Below are 20,590 nucleotides of genomic sequence, written 5' to 3'. Positions count from 1 at the left end.
TGTGGTTAGCTCCAAATCTTCCACCAACCATGAGCTCTCAGATCCGTCAGAATTATTCCGCTGAAGCGGAGGCCAGCGTCAACCATCTGATTAATCTGCATCTACGGGCCTCTTACATCTACCTCTTTCTGGGCTTCTATTTCCATCGTGATGACATGGCTTTGGAAGGTGTGGGACGCTCCTTCTGTGAGTAGGCAAAGGAGAAGCGTGAGGGTGCTGAGCGTCTCTTGAAACTGCAAACCAGCGTGGTGGTTGTGCACTCTTCCAGGACATGCAGAAGCCCTCCCAAGATGAGTGGAGAAGAACCCTGGACACCATGGAAGCTGCCCTGGCCCTGGAGAAGAATTTGAACCAGTCTCTTCTGGATCTGCACACCATGGGTGCTAGCCACACAGACCCCTACCTCTGTGACTTTCTAGAGAATCATTTCCTCGACGAGGAGGTGAAAATTATCAAGATGGGCGACCACTTGACCAACCTCCATAGGATGGCTGGTCCCCAGGCAGGGCTGGGTGAATAGCTCTTCGAGAGGCTCACTCTCAAGCATGACTAGGAAGAGCCTGTGGAGCCCCGCAACCTGTGAAGGGCCTTCAGCCTTCCCCTGCTCTCCTGCATACCTTTTGCCTGAATCTTGCTCTCCAGCCACAGAGGCAGCAGTCAACACCCTAGCCCCTCTTCTCCCAAGCCATGGACCAATTGAAAACACTAAACCTTCCTTTTACAGAAAAGAACAAAACAAAACCAAAAAAACCCCTATACATGGTCTCTATGAGTCCGAACCAACTCAATGGCACTAACAACAACAATATTTAGGTAGAGTGAAACAATATAATAATTGGTCCTTAATTTCTCTGAAAGAATGAACAAATTTTCCAAAGTGTCATATGGTTCAGTGGGTAAGGCTAAGGGCTCCGAAGTAGAGCGATCTGGATTCTAGTCCCAGCTCTCCTGTTGGATGCGTAAACTCTGGACAAGGAGCTTTATGCTTCAGAGCCTCACTCAGTTTCTTCATCCAAATGCTATATGATCTTTCTACTTGTGTCTTCTGTTTTATAAATACAAAATGTGAGTAACATTCAGATTGAATGCAAAGTGCCTACTACCAGGTCTTTCTGTTGCTAAGTGCAAGTGACCCTGTTTGGGGGAGGGGTGTTCCAAGGAGTGGCTGGTGGATTTGAACTGCCAACCTTGTGGGGCAGTCTGGTGTTTATACTATAGCGTCACACCAAGACTCCAAAACCAAGTTTTAGCACACATACCTGCTCAATAAATTTTAGTTACGTGCAACACAGATTTTTCACTTCAAAACCATTAAAATGTTCACTTACTTAGCACTCACTCCAGAAGAGTTAGGAAAGTACCTTTACTTATATTTTACAGATGACACAGTGAGGAACAGAGACAAGTGATGGATGAGCAAGACTTACTAACTCAGATGCATACAGTTCAAAGGAAGAAGAAAGACACCTGGTTATTCACACATCTCAGGTGGTTTAACTCTTGACACTGCTCTCCTTTCCAAGAGCACATTTTTCTTTTACTTTTAAAAGGAGTAAAGATGATAAAAGTGCTCTCTGATAAAAGTTTTAAGAAAGTCAACACAGGAGAACACAGAAGAGATTCGCATAGTATATAGTTCTTTCAGTGTCGCCAAAACAAAGGTCTCTTACCCATGAACTGTTCTTCTCTTTAAAAGGGGATTTTCATTAAGCAGGAGTTCATTTTGTGAAGCCAACCTTATCACAGTACGTAATTGGATAATTTTCAGGTTTGAACTGTATTTTTTTAAAAACTAGCTCATTTTTAAATGGAAATAACTATTTCACATCCTCCCCCACTTTTCTTCTCCTAAAGAACTAGAAACACCATAATAGTATTTTTCTTCTAGTTTTTACAAGCAAATTTATGATGATCTTAAAATTTTAGAGACTGAGTTGGAAACAGAACATCCAGCCCAATCCTCTCGTTTTGAGCTGAAAAAAATAAAACCCAGAAAGGAACTGACTGAAATAAAATAAAAGCAAGTGTGGGGATGGAAGCAAGTGCCTTGTGCCCAGTTGGTTGCTCTCTACTACCATGGATATCGATGACTTAGCTCACACAGACACACCATCCATCCTGTCAGGATTTCCTTCTGAGTCTAACACGTTAGCCCTGGACTGCAAACCACAGGGTTGGCAGTTCAAACCATCAGCTGTTCCTTTGAAACCTTATACAGAGTCGCTATGAGTCAGAACTGACTCTACGGCACTTAACAATGACAAAAACAACATAGCCAGACTCAAACTAGTTGTTGCCAGTGGCCAGGTCTACTAGTGATTCAACAAATGTTAAGCCCAAGATTTCCAGTTTAAAAGGCTGCTATAGTTTGAACTGTGACCACCAAAATATTTGTTGTAAACACCAATCCCTATACTTGTGGATGAAATCCCGTTTGGTGGTTGTATATTCCTGAGTGCTTTGGTGTACATCAAAACAAAACAAAACTATCAGAGGGAATGGAAGAAAATGTTGATGAATGATGATGCATGGAGGGGATTATAATCATTGCATGATATTGTTGTTAGGTGCCATTGAGTCGGCACTGACCCATAGTGACCTTACACACAGCAGAACGAAACACTGCCTGATCCTGGGCCAACCTTACTACTGTTGCCACACTTGAGTCCATTGATGCTGTCACTTGGCCAATCCATCTCGCTGGGGGTCTTCCTCTTTTTCTCTGACCCTCCACCTTACCAAACATGATATCCTTCTCCAGCAAATGGTCCCTCCTGACAATATGTCTGAAGTATGAGAGACAGAGTTTGGCCATATTGGCCTCCAAGGAGCACTCTGGCTGCACTTTTTTCAAAACACATCTATTGGTTCTTTTGGCAGCCCATGACACTTTCAATATTCTCCTCCAACACCATAACTCAAAAGCATCAATTCTTCTACAGTCTTCCTTATTCACTGTCCAGGTTTTGCATGCATATGCGGTTACTGAAAATACCATGGCTTGGGTCAAGCGCACCTTAGTCCTCAAGCTGACATCTTTGCTCTTCAACACTTTAAAAAGGTCTTGTGCAGCAGATTTTGGATGAATATAAAGCTGATGTTCTGATGTTCTCCCATGTAAACTATCACCCAATTCACAATAAATTTTTTTTTTTAAAAAAAGGGTGAAGATATTTGCTGAGTAGATAATCAACAAAATCAACAATCTACCAAATGTTTCTGAAACCTATCAGGTACCATATTCCTAGTAGTTCTAGTGGATTTGATAGCAAATATCTCTATTATTAAAACAGTTTTACTTTTAGTGTCCTATTACGTGATTTTCCTTCTTACAATTGAAGATTTTAAATAAAAGGCATTAAAAAAAAAAATCCTGTTTGGGAATAGGTCTTCTTTTTTATTGTGGTAACAAGGCATTATTATCATAGAGTCTGTCTTAACTCAGTATTTTTTGAAATATAAAAAGAAAGATTAAGCAAAGAAGAGAGATGGATAAAGATAGATGCCACACCATATAAAAAGCTCCAAGGAACCAAGGAATAAGGACCTTCCCCAGAGACCTCTAAGACAGGAAGCCCTCCCTAGGACTGGCGCCCTGATTTTGGACTAATAGCCTCCTTACTTTGGAGAAGTTAAATTTCTGTTTGTGAAAGCCTCTCACTTGTGGTATTTCTCTTAATAACAGCACTAGCTTACTAAGACAAATGCTAAATTATCTTTCTATTTGTATCTTATGTTTTAGAAATACGTAAGTTAAAGTTTTTAAGGGCAACAGGCCTTTTAGGGAAAAAACTTAATTCCACACACTAAAAATAATTGGAGTACTGAGAGATGAGCTTATTTAAACAGAAAATTTTAAAGAGAGTTAAGCAAAACACATCCAGTGATAGAAATCAGAGCATGGTTACTTGGGGGCAAGGGCAGAGGTAGGAGGAGACTTGTGAGATGATGGAAATGTTCTTTATAGGAAGTGTGGGCCACACTATAAGATGTGTGAATTTCACAGTTTGTAAATTACATCTTTTGAAAACAATCTAAGCTACTCAGATAGAAAATTTCCAAAGATGGACACGGAGTGCACTCCAATTGATGAGAGGCAATGACCAAACCCACAGAGAGGTTTCAAAATCATTAAGCCTAAATGCATTTCTGTTCAACTATTCATGAAAATAACATACTCTATGCCAGAACTCATGAATTTGGAAAGCAAGTAAAGAGTTTCCTTTCAGTTTATGCCAGTTAAAAGATTTACCTGAAATAGGAATGAGAGTATTATTTACGTGTTGTATATACTACTGTGATACATAGCCACTGACCTGCATTGTCCACGGCAGAACATTTGGAATTTAATAATAGAAATTCATCCTTAAAGTCTACAGGGAACGTCACACCATTACAGGTAATGACGGTAAAGTTGAACAATAAGTACACTACTACTGTTTTCACATTGCTCTTCTCTATACTGTGGTTGTTGGTAAGTGCCATTGAGTTGCTTCCAACTCTTAGCAACCTGGATAGCGTTTCCAAGGAGCAGCTGTCAGGTTTTGAACTGCCAACCTTGTGGTTAGCAGTCCGATATTTGACCTACAGTGCCATACTAGGACTCCTTTCTGTATACTACTTTGCTGTAAAAACCTGAATGTATGCCATATCCTGCCCACTGCATACCATATTTGGTAAACAGACTTGACAAAAACAAGAAAGATCACTGAAAAAAAAAAAAAAATGAAGAATTGGCTTTTTTCTGACTGATGAGCACATGATGTCAACTCATGGCCCCCAAGGAAGGGTACAGAAATTCGTTAAAAATAGGGCAGTATTAGTGCTTATTGTCACAAAACAAAGGGGAGAAAGGGACAAATTAGGGCTCAAATAATGGTTTGAAAGGAAAGGCAAATTTTTCACCTCTTTCAGCAAACTGAATTCAAATGATAACTTTTTAACATACAGCTAGTCCTAACTTCAACAGATTTAGGACACATCTGAGTTACAATGAACCACATTTACAGCTGTCCACTTTTCATTATGTTTTTGGTTATCATTAGTAATATATACTACATGCACGTAACTTGTTATCATTACATCTGTAAGTTTGTATGTGGTGTTTCTATTCCTCAAAAGCAAATAAAAATAGGATTTATAAAAACACTGATAATAAAAGGCAATAATAATGTAAACTAAAAAAAACTGTATTCAACTTACGTCTGGATTGACTTGAGACAGAGTCCTGGGAATGGAAAGCTACTGTAAGTCCCAGCCTACCTATACTTCAGTATAATACGTGGCACACTGAGAAATGGTAGCTGTTAAAGAAAACAATATACCCTGCTACTGATAAAGATTCTACAGGAGGGCTATACTTCCCCTCTGCTTCAGGATGGTCTTACATACCAAATCTGGCTTTAGTCTGAAAGTCAGGGGGAAGGAGTAGAGCATGGAGTACAAGGTGGTGAACACTGTGGAGAGCCAGGACTGCTGCACCTCACGGCTTCTTGGAATTTGGTGAGTGGTATACTAGGAGAAAATATTAAACATAGGATTAGTGAACATCTGTAGAAAGAGAAAATACTTCCGTGTTTCTTCTCAATTTTAATGTGGTGAAATAGATCTAACACAGTTTTGTCATCTTAACCATTTCTTAGTATACAATTCAGTGGCATTAATCACACCCACCACACTGTCCCATTATCACCCTATCACCCAAACAGACACTCAGCATCCCTTCAACAATACCTCTTATTACCTCCTTCCCCTAGTCCCTGAGAACAACTTCAGACTTTAGTCTTTATGCATTTGCCTCTTCTAAGCATTTCATATATTATGGGACCAAAAATACTTATCTTTTTAGGTTGACTAGTTTGTCAGAGCATGTTTTCAAAGTTCACCCATGTCATAATATGTATCAGAATTTCATTTCTCTTTATGGCTGAATAATACTCCATTGTACGGACATACCACATTTTATTTATCTACTCATCTGTTGATAGTTACTTGGGTTGTTCCCACCTCTTAGCTATTATGACTGATGCTACAATGAACACTGGTGTATCTATCTGTTTGAGTCTTGTTCAGTTTTTCTTTTCATTCTAACCACTGAATTGTACAGTTATCAAGTCTATGCCATGCCAGGATTACACAGCACTCACATCATTGGGTTATGACAGAAAAGTTCCTAAATACGTTAGAAAAAATATGCAAATATACAAACAGTAATTACAAAGTGATGCATAAAGACATCTGACCTGACATCAAAATTGCCAAAGGAGATGGGCAGGTAATTCCAAACAGAAGAAACACAGAAATAACCAATAAATATATGAAAATATGGATAACAATTAAACACAAAATAACAATGAGTCCTTTCTCACCTACTTCATTGGCAAAGATTATGGATACCTAGTGTTGGTGACGGAGTCCTGGTAGGGAGCCATGAGTTAATGAGCTAGACCACAAGGTCTGTTTGACCCATAAGGTCGGCAGTTCAAGCTCACCAGCCATTCCCTGGAAACTCTATATAGGGTCGCCATAAGTCAGAACGGACTTGACGGTCCTTAATAACAACAGTGTTGGTGAGGGCGCAGGTAAAAAGATACTCACAAATATATTGTCACAATATTTTGGGAGACCAATTAGAATCTCAGAATTTAAAATGTGTTTTAAAATCCAACATTACTGTTCCCAGCAATATATCCCAAAGATTTATACACAAGCTCATCCACTGTTTTGCTGTTTGTATTTATGGCAACAGGAAACAATACAAATATTTCTTAGCAGGGAATTGAGAAGTCCACACCCCAGAGGAAACATACTTTCTAGTGATTGACTGCTCATAGCCAGTCATCCTAGATAAATAACTACACTGTATTAGATCGCACCATGGGAACAACCACATCTCAACTACCAAGCCACTGGGAATCCTAGCCCACTCAAGCTGACACAAAACCTTAAGTATCACACTTATACTTGGGACATATTATCAAGAGGGACCAGTCCCTGGAGAAGGACATCATAATTGATAAAGTGGATGGTTAGCAAAGAAGAGGAAGTCCCTAAAGTGATGGATTGGCACAATTACAGCAGTAATGGGCTTAAGCTTAACAATTGTGAGGATGGTGCAAGACCAGGCAGTGTTTCGTTCTGCTGTGCATAAGGTAACTTAGAGTCAGAACTGACTTGATGGTACCTAACAACACCATGTAATAAAATAATTGGCAATATAATAACATATGACACAGATTAATATGATCATACTCTATGAAAAATATTTCCAGATACATTGTTAAACAAACTTTACAAGTTGCAGGACAGTGTATTTAATATTATCCTGTGTATATTAAGAAAATAATCACACATATATGTGTGTGTGTATATATTTATAGGAGCTCTGGTAGCGTAGTTGTTATGAATTGGGCTGCGAGCCGCAAGGTCGGCAGTTCGAAACTACCAGCTGTTCTGTGGGAGAAAGATGAGGCCTTTTGCTCCCGTAAAGATTTACAGCTTTGGAAACCCTGCACAGGGTCGCTATGAGTCGGAACCGACTCCATAGCACAACAACAACATATATGTTGTTGTTGTTGTTGCTATGTGCCGTGGAGTTGGTTCCGACTCATAGCGACCCTGTACAACATATATATATAGCAAGATACATAGATAGATATAGATATATAAATGTAGCTATATAAAGTATTCACATGGAAAAAACACGAAACTATGTGCCATATAGCACACAAAGGGGATGATATTAAAGATTTTTTTCATTTTCTGGATCATCACTGAACTTTACATGTAGTACTTTTGTAATCATAGAAACCAAAGTTTTTTCTTTGAAACTAAGTTCTAGGTATGTTGTTATCTATTGGTGTGATGCTGTAAGATACACAGTGGACCTCAAGGTTGTTTGAATCACAAGGTTCAACCCTATACAGGGTTGCTATGAATCAGAACCGACTCAACACCACTTAACAACAACAACAATTGCTGAGTAACAACCAAAATCTTAATGGTTTAAAACAAATCTTTATCTCATTACAGTTTCTGTGAGTCAGAAATCCAGGATCAGCTTAGCTGGTGATCCTCATATCTTGTGTGAGGTTTGTACTTGACTAATTTGTGGGGATTATTAACTGAAAACAAAACCCCATAATGGACAGAAAAATTTCTGATAAGGGGTTCATGATCCCTTATCAGAAACTTTTTGGGTCAAAAGTGCTTTCAACAAGTAATATGAAGCTTATGTCACATATTATGTAATATCCCTTTTGCAGTTTAGAGAAATAACCGAACATGGTAATATGTTGGCAGCAAAACATCAGTATTCACACTAAATGGAATACAGACTATATCTAAAGAATCTCACATGAAGTTAAATCAGATTTTGTTGCCTATGACAAACTCTGAATTTTTTTTTTTTCCTTTCAGTTTTCAGAATTTCAGATAAGGGACTATGGGCCTGTGTTATAATCCATTAGAATCTAATCACCTTAGCTAGAACTTCGTTCTCTAATGAAGTTGAATTCCAGATGCTGACTGGGGCTGCTGCATCTTCTGAAGGACTCACTCACATGGGCTGAGGGATCCACTTCCAGGGAAGCTCACTCGCGTGCTTGGCAACGCAGTGCTAATTGTTAGAAAAAGGTTTCCATTCCTTGCTACATGGACCTTTCCATAGGGTTGAGTGTCCTCATTGTTGATGTCAGCTTCCTCAAGAGCAAGTGATCCAACGTAGAATAAGGCAGGAGCCACAGCTGTTATATAACCTAACCTACAAAGTCACACTTCGTCATTTCCACAAAATCCTACAGGTTACACAGGACAACCCTACTCAATAGGAAAGGGAATGAAATTGAAGTTGTCAAGGATTTGTCTACTTGGATTGACAATAAACACACAGAAGCAGCAGTCAGAAAATGAAATGATGTATTGTACTGGGCAAATCTGCTGCAAAAGCACTTTAAGTTTTAAAAACCAAAGGTGTTACTTTGGCGACTGAGGTGTAACTGACCCAAGTCAGGGTCTTTTTAATCATCTCATGTGCATGTGCAAGTGCAACTTAGAGAAAGGAAAAAGAAGACTGAAGAGTTGATATCTTTGAACTGCGGTGTTAACAAGGAATATTGAATATATCCTAGACTGCCAGAAGAATGAAGAAATCAGTGTTAGAAGAAATATAACCAGAATGCACCTTAGAAGTGAAGATGGTAAGACTCTGACTTACTTTAGGCACATCATCAAAAAGATCAATTGTTTTTTTGTTTTTGTTTAATATTTCCATTATCTTTTAAAAGTTTTTTATTGTGAATTGAGCGATAGTTTACATGGGAGAACATCAGTTTTACATTCATCCTATATTTCGTTTCATTGCAATGATTACAATCCCCTCCATGCATCATCATTCAATAGCATTTGCTTTCATTCCCTCTGTGTGTGTTTGTTTTTGATGTATATTAAAGCCCTCAGGAATATATAACCATTCAAATAATCAAAGGGTACACTCTGCAAGCCTGCCCCCCAGCCGTCAGCACACAGACCCTCTCTCTCTGAGTCCAGAGTCCCCAGCCGCTTCGTCTCTGCCTCCATCTCTGGTGTCACTGCTTCTCTGGATAGGATCCAGCACTCTGCTCTTTTCCCTTGATGGTCCCAGGGTTTTCTACTCCTGGACTCCCTCCATTTGTTACAAAATGTCTACCTTTACATTTGCAACATTCACAATCAGTCCTGATAGCAATTATTCACTATTGGTCCACAAGAGTCTTATCTCCCTCTCCTTTCACCAGCCCATTCAGATAGGTTGGAAACCACTCAGTGGAGATTCTACCTTCCCCCTCTTGCAAGTTTGTAGGCCAGTCACTTTATGCCTTTGTAGCCACCACCCCCTGCCCGCTATTCTGGGTAGCCAATGTCGAAGTTGCCCATCCCTGTCAACCCTGTGTACCAAGGGGTTGGGAATGATCCTTGCTGTAAAGACTCATTCCCTCTTTTGAGCTACTACATCCGTAAGTATAGGTCAAATTCATCAAGCTGTAGTTAGTGGATTACTGTTTTCCTCTTTTTTCTTTCTCTAGTCGAGTTCTGATCACCTAGCCATTGAAGCCAGGTCAAATGGGTACTATCTGCAAGTATGGGTGTTCCTGTGCATCTCCCCTCACTTCATATCAGCTGGATGCTTCACTCTTCACTCTAGTCCTCTGTGGCTATGTCCCTGTCCCTAGGCTCAGGAGTCCCCAGGTTGGCCAACCAGGTCTCAATCCAGGTTGGCAGGAGTCTATTGAAAGTGGTCAGATTTAGCTCACAACTTCATTGCTGTTTTGTTTTTGTTTTTAAAAAAGGACATCATGATTCAGCGGACATGATGAAAAACTTCCATGAGATTGATGCAACATGGTCACAACAATGAACTCACACATACTAACAATCACAAAGGTGGTACAGTATTGGACAACAGTGTACTCTAGTATACATCAGGTTTCTATGAGTTAGAAGCTGACATGATGGGACAGAATAATAACCACAACACAAAGGTATAAAATACCAGGAGGGGTGAGTCACAACAAAGGTAAAGAACTAAACTTTTTGTATGTTTCCACTTGTATTGACCTTGAGAAATAATATGCTCCTTGAAAAAATATTGAGAATAGAAAAGCCTTTTTCGAAATTATGAGAAGTCATGTAACTACTGATCCTAAGTTTTTTATTCAGAAAAGATGTGAAATTATTTGGAGGCTTCTGTTATTCTCCAAGAGGTATGTACACAACCCTTGTATACTTGAGCCAAAGTGAAATGGTCTGCACATGTTGTTTCCGCATATGATGGGAAAGGATACTTCTTCCTCCTTCTAGGCATGATAGATTTGTGGAGAACGGGAGAATCAGAAGGCTATGTTATTTGCTATCATTTATTAAATGAATGTTACCTTTCCTTCCAAAGGCTTAAGGTATTAGATATTGTATTAAAATACAATACTGAGTAGTTTTATAGACCATAATGTAGACCATACGAGGAGTAGTCACCAAGGGCAAATTTGTATGGCATCTTATGTGAGGTTTGTGCTTGGCTAATTTGTGAGGATTATTAATTGAAAAACAAAATACTACAATGGCTATTACAATACTATATATTCATAATCCCTATCAGAAACTTTTTGGGTCAGCAGTGTTTCCAACAGGTAATATGATGCATATGCCAAATGTTGTTGTTGTTGTCGTTAGGTGCCATTGAGTTGGTACTGACTCACAGCGACTGTATTCATAACAGAATGAAACACTGCCTGGTTCTGCATCAACCTCACAATCATTGCCATGTTTGAGCCCATCACTGATGCCACTGTGCTAATCCATCTCGCTGGGGTTCTTCCTCTTTTTCTCTGACCCTCCACTTTACCAATCATGATATTATTCTCCAGGAACTGGTCCTTCCTGATAGATAATATGCCCAAAGTATGAAAGATGAAGTTTGGCCATCCTGGCTTCCAAGGAGCCTTCTGGCTGTACTTCTTTCAGACACAGATTGGCTTGTTCTTTTGGAAGTCCATGGTACTTTTAATATTCTCCTCCAATACCATAACTCAAATGCATCAATTCTTCTACGGTCTTCCTTATTCTCTGTCCAACTTTCACATGCATATGAGGTATTGATAATAGCATGGCTTGGGTAAGGTGCAACTTAATCTTCAAACTCACACCTTCAACACTTCAAAGAGCTCTTGTGTAGCTGATCTATCCAGTGCAATAAGTCATCTGATTTCTTGATTGCTGCTTCCATAAGTGTTGATAGTGGATCTAAGCAAAATGAAGTCTTTGACAATTTCAATCTTTTATCCATTTATATGGATGTTGTTTATTGCAGGTTGTTAATAAGTCTTCCTCCAACCCTGATGCCACATTTTTCTTCATATAGTCCGGCTTCTCAAATTATCTGCTCAGCATATATATTGAATAAGTATAGTTAAAAAATATAACACTGGTGCACACCTTGTTAATTTTAAACTTTTAAGTGTTCCCTGTTCTGTTCAAACTGCCTTTTGGGCTGTATACAGGTTCATCAGGAGCACAATTAAGTGTTTCAGAATATTCATTCTCTACAATGTTATCCATGGCTTGTCATGATCCACGCAATCGAAAGCCTTTGCATAGTCAATAAATCACAAGTAAACATCTTTCTGGTATTCTCTTCTTTAGCCAAGATCCATCTGACATCAACAATGTTATCCCTCATTCAGTGTTCTGCATCAGGCTTGAACCTCAGGAAGTTCTTTGTCAATGTATAGTTGGAGCCGTTTTTGTATTATCTTCAGCAAAATGTTTACTTGCATGCAATATTAGTGATATTGTCAGATGGTGTCCACATTCCATTGAGTCACCTTTCTTTGGAATGGGCAAATTCCAGTCAGTTGGCCATGTGGTTGTTTCCCAGATTTCTTCGCATAGATGAGTGAAGGCTTCCTGGGCTGCATCAGTTCGTTGAAAGATTTCAGTTTGTATTCCATCAATTTCCAGTGCCTTGTTCTTTGCCAATGCCTTCACTGCACCTTGGACTTCTTCCTTCAGTAACATTGACTCTTGATCATATGCTACCTCTTGACATGGCTGAATATTGACCATTTCTTTTCAGTACAGTGATTTTGTGTATGCCTCCCATCTTCTTTTGGTGCTTTCTACATCATTCAATATTTTGCCCATAGACTCTTTCAATATTTCAAGTCGAGACTTGAATTTTTTCTTCCATTCCCTCAGCTTGAGAAATGCTGAGCATGTTCTTCCCTTTTGGTTTTCTAAATCCAGGTATTTGCACATTTCATTTTAATATATGACTTTGTCTTCTTGAGCTAACCTTTGAAATTCTCAGTTCAGCTTTTTAACTCATTTCTTCCACTTGTTTCAGCATCTCTGTGTTAAAGAGCAAGTTTCAGAGTCTCTTCTGACAGCAATTTTGGTCTTTTCCTTCTTTATGTCTTCTTAATCATCTTTTGCTTTCTTCCTGTATGATGTTCTTGATGTTCTTGACACAACTCTTCTGGTCTTCGGTCTTTAGTGTCTACTGCATCGTATCTGTTCTTGAGATGGTCTCTAAATTCAGATGGGGTATGTTCAAGGTCATGTTTTGGTTCTTGTTTTCATTTTCTTCAGCTTCAGCCTGAACTTCCATATGAGCAAATTATGGTCTGTTTCACAGCCTGCCCCTGACCTTACTTTGGCTGGTGAGATGGAGCTTTTCCACTGTCTCTTTCCATGGATGCAGTCAATTTGATACCTGTGAATTCCATCTGGTGACGTCCATGTGTATAATCAGTTTTTATTTTTATTTTTTAAAAAAGGTATTTGCAATGAAGAGGTCATTGGTCTTGCAAAATTCTATCATGCAATCTCCAGCATCATTTCTATCACCGAGGCATATATCATATATTATATAATATCTCTTTGCAGTCTGTGGAAGTAACCATACATGCTAATATATCTGCAGCAAAACTAGTATTCACACTAAGTGGGATAAATACTATATATAAAGAATCTCTCACATGAAATCAAATCAGGTTTTGTTGACTATTATAAACTGCATTTTTTTCTTCAGTGTTCAGGATTTCAGACAAGGGTCTGTGGGCCTTATGACTCCATGCGTGTCAGAATAAAGTTGTCCTCCATAGGATCTCCAATGACTACAATTGTATGGAAGGAGTCCTGGTGACACAGAAATGTTCAGCTAGTAACTGGAAGGTCAGTGGTTCAAACCCATTAGCCACTTTGCAGGAAAAAAAACAATTGGGCAATCTGCTTCAGTAAAGATTTAGAGTGCTGGAAACCCCAAGAAGCAAGTCTATGCTGTTCTACAGGGTTACTATGAACTGGAATCAGATGGACAGCAATGGGTCTTGCTTGGGTTCATCTTACTGCAGTAGATCATCAGGCGTTTATTGTACAGTGTCACCAAGGAGTTTAGAGCTGCCTATTTTTCAAGTCTTATTATAATTTTTAAGAAATTTCCAAATTTTGAGGCCTGATCTCAGTATCCAATAATATTTCCTTTGAAACAGCACAAGTGCTTACTATTTTTCTTTAATTTTGTAAACCTATAAACATAAAACTTTATTATAAACAGACAATGAACAATTCATTAACTCCAGACTATATTTGAACAGAGGGTTCTGAGGAACTAAAGGGGTGATCAGTTAGCCCAACTTCTCTAATTCTATGTCAGCTCCAGGAAGGCAAACACCCAGAACTGGTAAGGGCTATGCAAGGGCATCAGGGGTTACAGACAGCTTTCCTAGGACTGGAGATGGAGGAAGAGGCTACATCTCACACCATAAGAATGGAGAAGTGGAGGAAATGCGTTTAGGAAGTCCCCAGTCTATTTTCAGGAAAAGAATGCAAATGATGGCAGTCATATATTGGGGAGAGAGCCCAGCCTCCTAGATTCCAAATCAGGTTCCTGGCTAGGGTGGGTGAGGGACACAGGGAGGGCTAATGGGAGCAGTAAATGGATGAAGTGGACATCACTTATGTTCTGCATCCCATTATTGCTGCTAAGTGCTGTCAAGTGGGTTCCAACTCATAGCTCGTGGTTTGCAGTCCAGTGCTTATTGAATGGAGCCATCACACTTGCTCCCCTACATTTCATTGTTGTTGTTGTTGTTAAGTACCATGGAGTCAGTTCCAACTCATAGTGACCCTGTACAAGGTTTCCAAGGCTGTAAATCTTTACGGGAGCAGACCACCTCATCTTTCTCCCGCGGAACAGCTGGTAGTTTCGAACTGCTGACCTTGTGGTTGGCAGCCTGACTTGTAACCACTACGCTACCAGAGCTCCTTCTACATCTCATTAACAGGAAATAATGAGAGTGAGGGACCTTAGGGCAGAGTTATGGACCAGCAAATACAATATCTTAAGGTAACTGGACTGCAAACCACAGGTCTGCAATTTGAGCCGCCCGTCGCTCCACTAGGACAAAGATACAGCTTTCTGCTCCCTTGAAGTTTTAAAGCCCTGTGCCCTTCATCCTGCCCCTATCCCTAAACCCAATGTTTTCTCAGGAAAGGCCACATGACTCAAGGAAGATTAGAGTCTTTTCATGGATTCTTATAGAGACCCAAGGAAAGAATCTCATATTTTAAGAGTCACTCTAGGCTGCTAAACTGGTTCTCAATCCATCCTGCTGAGATGGAGAATATATTAATTTTTTAGTATGGTCATTCACCAAGGAACCCTGGTAGTATTGTTGGATAACACTGTAGGCAGTTCAAACCTACCAGCCACTCTCAGAAATGCTATACAAGGTTGCTACGAGTTGGAAATGACACTACAGTACACAACAACAACAATTAACTTGATGTCTCTTGGTGGGGCAAATGGCTAACATTCTCAGTTACTAACTGGAAGGCTGGAGTTCAAATGCACCCAGCGGTGCTTCAGAAACAAGGCCTGGCAATTTCAAAAGGTCACGGTCATTGACAAGCCTGTGGAGCACAGTTCTATTCTGACACACATGGGGTTGCCAGGAGTTGGAATCAACTTAATGGTAACTCGTTTGGGTTGTTTTGTCCCCTATATACTAGGCTTTTCTATAAGGACTCAAAAATTTGAACTATTATTCTCCGCCAAACCATGCTATTCTTTCTACATACCTAAGTACAAAATTGACAATCAAATCAACAGTAGGGTCTGTCTGTCAGAAATAGATGTTCCTGAATACATGTGAGGATAAATGTCAAGGATGATGGGGATGATGGGGAGCTGCCCCATTCTGTTCTTTCTCCTCCTGAAACCTCTACAAATATTTCATGTCTACCCACTTACTCCTAATGGCCCTACTTCTCCCATGGTCTAAGTCAAGAGTGGCGAACATTGGACCTTGGGCTGTACAAGGCCCCAAAAATCATTTGGTCTGGCCCTGCGACGGCAACTGCAGTTCCAGCCGTCACATTGTTGTTGTTAATGAAATGTTTGACCAAATACAGCAGGCTGATTTTTAAGTTGATAAATTTGTATGACCCACAAATGATATTATAAATTTTGGCAGAAAAAAAGGTTCCCCACCCCTGATCTAAGTCAGCACAATTTCTTAACTACTCTTTTTGTTTCTCCTCCACCCCCTCCCTCCACCCCACTACAATTCAATCTCTACAAGGCTAATCATTTTATTATGTAGTGTGGATTCTTTCTTTCATTCTCTTCCTTTAAACCTTCAAAAGCTTTCCATTGCATTTGGGACAGAATCCAAAATCCTTACAACAGCATACAACATGTCATGTAATTTGGTGCTGGTCTATCTCTCCATCACTCTGTTCCTTGCTTACTCACTCCAGGCATGCTGTTTTTGCTTCTGTTTCTATGTCACACTCATTCCTTTTTGAGGGTCTTTTCTGTTCATTCTGACCAGTCTGCTTTGCTCCCAGACTGTCTCATAACTAGCTCCTTCCTGCAAATCAGGTATTAGCTTGAACATTATCTCCTCAGATACGAGCAGTCTACCAGTCTACCAGTACTATTACGAGGGAATGTTGCTGTTGGCCTCCTGCTTTCTATCTAGGCTCCCTGATTAAGGAAGGCCAGGGACAGCATCCTAAAATTCTCTGTTTGCCCACAGAGCCCCCCACTGTTCCTGCACACACTTGACTAATATGTATTTCCCCAATATATGGCCACTTTCCACCACAGTCTTACATTACAGTCTTCATGGCAATTATCAGTACCTCAGATGAGCTAATTCATGTATTTCCTGGGCTGACTGTTACTATTATCTGCCTCTCCAAAATGCAAACTCCATGAGAGCAAGGGATTTCATCTTTTTCACTCAAACCCACCACCCCAGTGCCTAGAATGGTGCTTCGCACAATTGGGAAATGTAGTAAACAGCTGTTGAACAGAGAAATAGTTATCATTATAGTTTCTAGGAGTCTTCTAGTCTGTGGTCTTTGCTGGGGAAGCAGCTGACTCTGTATTCCTCATAACACATCAGTATTATAAGAAACCAACTAATCTAGGTTCCTTACCTCAAAAATGATGAATCAGATCCAAAGAGGTCTGGAACTGTCCCAAGGTTCCAGAGCCAGGACCTGAACCCCAGTCTTCTATGTGTCCTCAAATACACTACTGGCTTACCCTTCTAGATCTCTGTGTCTCACTGTTGAGAACCTACCTTTCCTAATACATAAGGAGATGAACCAGCTCTCTAGCTGCACTCTCTTGTCTCCTGATGCTCCTAGCCAATCATCCATCCCAACTCACCTACCCTATATCTAGAGTCCTGGTATGGCACTGTAGGATAAGCACTGGACTTCTAATTATAAGGTTGGTGGTTCAAACCCACCAGATGCTCCTTGGAATTCCTACACAGAGTTGCTATGAGTCAGAACTGACTCAACAGTACTTAACAAAAACAACACCCTATATCTAGGAGCAAGGTGTTGTTATGAGCTGTCGAGTCGGTTCCGACCCATAGCAACCCTGTACAGGGTTTCAGAGACTGTAAATCTTTATGGGAACACAAAGCCTCATCTTTCTCCCATGAAGCAGCTGGTAGTTTCGAACTTCTGACCTTAAGGTTCGCAGCCCGATTAGTAACCACTACGCTACCAAAGCTCCTTAGGAGCAAGGTAGCTCCATACAATAAGCACTGGACTGTGGACTACAAGGTCTGTGGTTTGAGCATTTCCCAGGAGAAAGGTGAGGCGTTCTGCTCCTGCAAAGATTTAAAGCCTTGAAAACCCCAAACACAGTTGCTAAGAGTCAGAACAAACTTGACAGTACTTAACAGCAACAACAGCTCTGTGTCTGAAGTTGTGGTACAGTACTGTAAGATAAACACTGGACTGCTAACTGCCAGCCAACTACAAGGTTGGAGGTTTAAACCCAATAGCCACTCCTCGGAAATCCTATATAGGGTTGCTAAGAATGGAAACCTACTTGACGGCCCTTAATTAAAAAACAAAACAACAACAATTTAAAAAAACCCAATCCTGTATCTAGGAGATCTGGTGGTGCCGGAGGATCATCATTAGACTGCCAACTGCAAGGTCAGCCGTTCAAATCCGCCAGCTGCACCAAGGGAGAAAGATGAGGCTTCCTGCTCCAGTACAGCTTTGGAAAGCTTGTACAGAATTGCTATGAGTTAGAATCAAATAGATGTTTGGCTTTTTTTCTTAACTTTCTCCTGGTGTGTTGCTGTAGGATAAGCTAAGTACTAGACTGCCAAGCACAAAGTAAGCGGCTCAAACCTACCAGCTGCTCACTGGAAACCCTATCCGGGATCATTATGAGTTGGAGCCAACTAGACGGCACTTAGCAACAACAGTAAAAACCAACAGAGTCTGTTGTCTCCTCTTGGCTGGAAGGGAACTGAGATCACCAACCCCATCTACCACTGCCATGGATGAGCTCTCTTTGTGTCACTGAGACTTTGGGGGGATGAAAAGCAGAATAAGACCATAAAGGCTTAGACATTTTCAGGGTCTTCTGTTGAACCTTAGACTTCAGTGCCCTTCTGGCAAGTTCTGTTGTTCCGTTATTGCTCCTGACCAGCAGACAACTAGGTTAGACACGCCTAGAAAGGCTGTTTTGGCTGTATTCTATCTTTCTGTGCTGTTCAATGTGTATAAAGTCAAATCAGTGAGACTCTCTTTTTTTTTTTTCATTTTATTCCTAACATACAGAAAAAAAGCACTATGATGGTGAAACATGTTTTCTATCTATCTAAGCTCCCTGATTAAGGAGGGGCAGGGGCCACATCCTATAAATTCTCTGTATGCCCCAAAGCCTCCACACACACACTTGACTGACGCATAACCAAATGTATAGTGGCAAGACAGACAAGAAAAGTGGAACGCCTAAGAGTTAAATAAATAAATAAATAAAGTGGATTTTTTCCCCAAGCATCTAGTTTGGCTGAAAGTATGTGAAGCACTGAGTGAAAATACTAATAGTATATGACTACTTTTAACTTTCAAAGTATCTCCCAGAATTACATCATTGCTAAAAACCACAAACATATCTGCCTTTAGATTTGTGACAAACTAAATAAAGGTTTATAGTGATTTAGACAGAAATAATTCTACCAGGGAATCCAGATGGCATCATAAACCACAATAGAGCAGACCAAGTGGTCTATGAAGTCATTTTTTGCTGTTACCACACTGAAATATACAATACATTTATTATTTAATGAATGCCACACTCTTGCAGAGTCTTGAAAATAAGATAAAATTAAAACGGCAAAATTTCTTTCAACCAAAAAAAAAGGTTTCAGATTTCTTTCATAAGTGCTTTTTAATAATGCAAAGTATAACATATATTTTTAAAAAATGATGTTGGATGGTTCCACCCATGATTCTGAAATCAAGATGACCCCATAATTTACCACAAAATTCTTTTTAATATATGGTTGTCCTTCAAATACCTGGCAGATGCTCAGTCCATGTCAGTGACGTATGAGTGAGAAAGCAATAGGTTCCAAACGGAGTGCTACTGATAACCAGCTCCGTGACCTTGGAGAATCAGCCTGTGTGGACCTATGTGTCCCACTGGGACATGAGAAGTCCTGGCTGAGAGTCAACCAGCTGCTGTCGAGTTGATTCCAACTCACGATGAGCCCAAGTATGTCAGAGTAGAATGCTGTTCCTTAGGGTTTTCAAAGGGTGTTTGTTGGAAATGCATCACTAGGCCTTTCTTCCAAGGTACCTCTGGGTAGATGCAAACCACCACCATTTCTGTTAGCAGCCAAGAGCATTAACTGTTTCCACTACACAGAGGCTGAGACCAGGGACCCTCAGTTAGCCACTGTGATTCCACAAGCTCTTAAATCTGACTTGTCTAAGATAAGAGAGGCTGCTACTGCAAGTCTCCCCCAAGGTTTGCAGCCACTCTTTACCTTGTTTGGTGGTCTCACACTTCAGGGAATTAAAAAAAGAGTTGGTTCTGAAAACAATATGGAACCATGGCCATTTCTAAAGTTCTTTATAATGGACATTTGTTGTCCTTTCTAGCTTTATTGCTCCTTTCTTTTGCCAACAGCAACACAGTTTTCCTTTGGGTAATTCACTCCTCTCATATTCTCAGCCACATGGTTTTGGTGGGATCTCTCTAAAATCCCTGTTACTTCCACCCCCAACCTCTAGCTTCTAGAGTACGCTCAGAATGATTAAGTACTGTGGACTACCTCTCATCCCTGACCAGACTGATTGGCTGAGAGAAGGAGACCACTAGACAGGAGATACTTGCTGGGGCTTCTGGGAAACAGAAACTTTATCTCTCTCACCCATGTGCTATAAGTGGCTCTCCCTCCTCTTCCTCAGTCTAATGTCTAGTGAGCACCTACCAGGTGACAGGAACTAGGATAGGAACACAAGGATCAATAAGACACTGACATGGAAGTCATAGTCTAGCAGAAAAACACAGAATTATAATTGTAATCAGAGTAAAAAATACCACGAGACGTAATTGTTAAGTATAATGTAAGCAACAAGTAAAAAAAAAAAAAAAACCTGTAGTTTAATAAGCCAAGCTAGGCTTCATGGAAGAGATATGTGATTTGGTTTGTGAAGGATGTTGGGCTTGTTATTAATGTTAGGTGCTGCTGAGTCTGCTCTAACTCATAGCAACTTT

At 40.1% G+C, this 20,590-nt stretch overlaps 1 protein-coding gene across 1 annotated transcript in view; it reads right to left on the bottom strand.

Moving 5' to 3' along the window:
* The window catches only part of ALG14 (ALG14, UDP-N-acetylglucosaminyltransferase subunit), a 155,527-nt gene that overhangs the window by 67,790 nt on the left and 67,147 nt on the right, over positions 1–20,590 (bottom strand). Inside the window, exons 3-4 of the mRNA XM_006830939.1 lie at positions 10,753–10,761; positions 5,392–5,514 (exon numbers count right to left, since the gene is read on the bottom strand). Of these exons, the coding sequence (XP_006831002.1) occupies positions 5,392–5,514; positions 10,753–10,761 (132 nt within the window). The remainder of the gene's footprint in view (positions 1–5,391; positions 5,515–10,752; positions 10,762–20,590) is intronic.

The sequence above is a fragment of the Chrysochloris asiatica genome, unplaced genomic scaffold (genome assembly GCF_000296735.1).
Source record: "Chrysochloris asiatica unplaced genomic scaffold, ChrAsi1.0 scaffold00002, whole genome shotgun sequence".
Lineage (NCBI taxonomy): Eukaryota > Metazoa > Chordata > Mammalia > Afrosoricida > Chrysochloridae > Chrysochloris > Chrysochloris asiatica.
The sequence above is the reverse complement of the archived record's forward strand: the minus strand, read 5'-3'. Positions and strand labels throughout refer to the sequence as shown.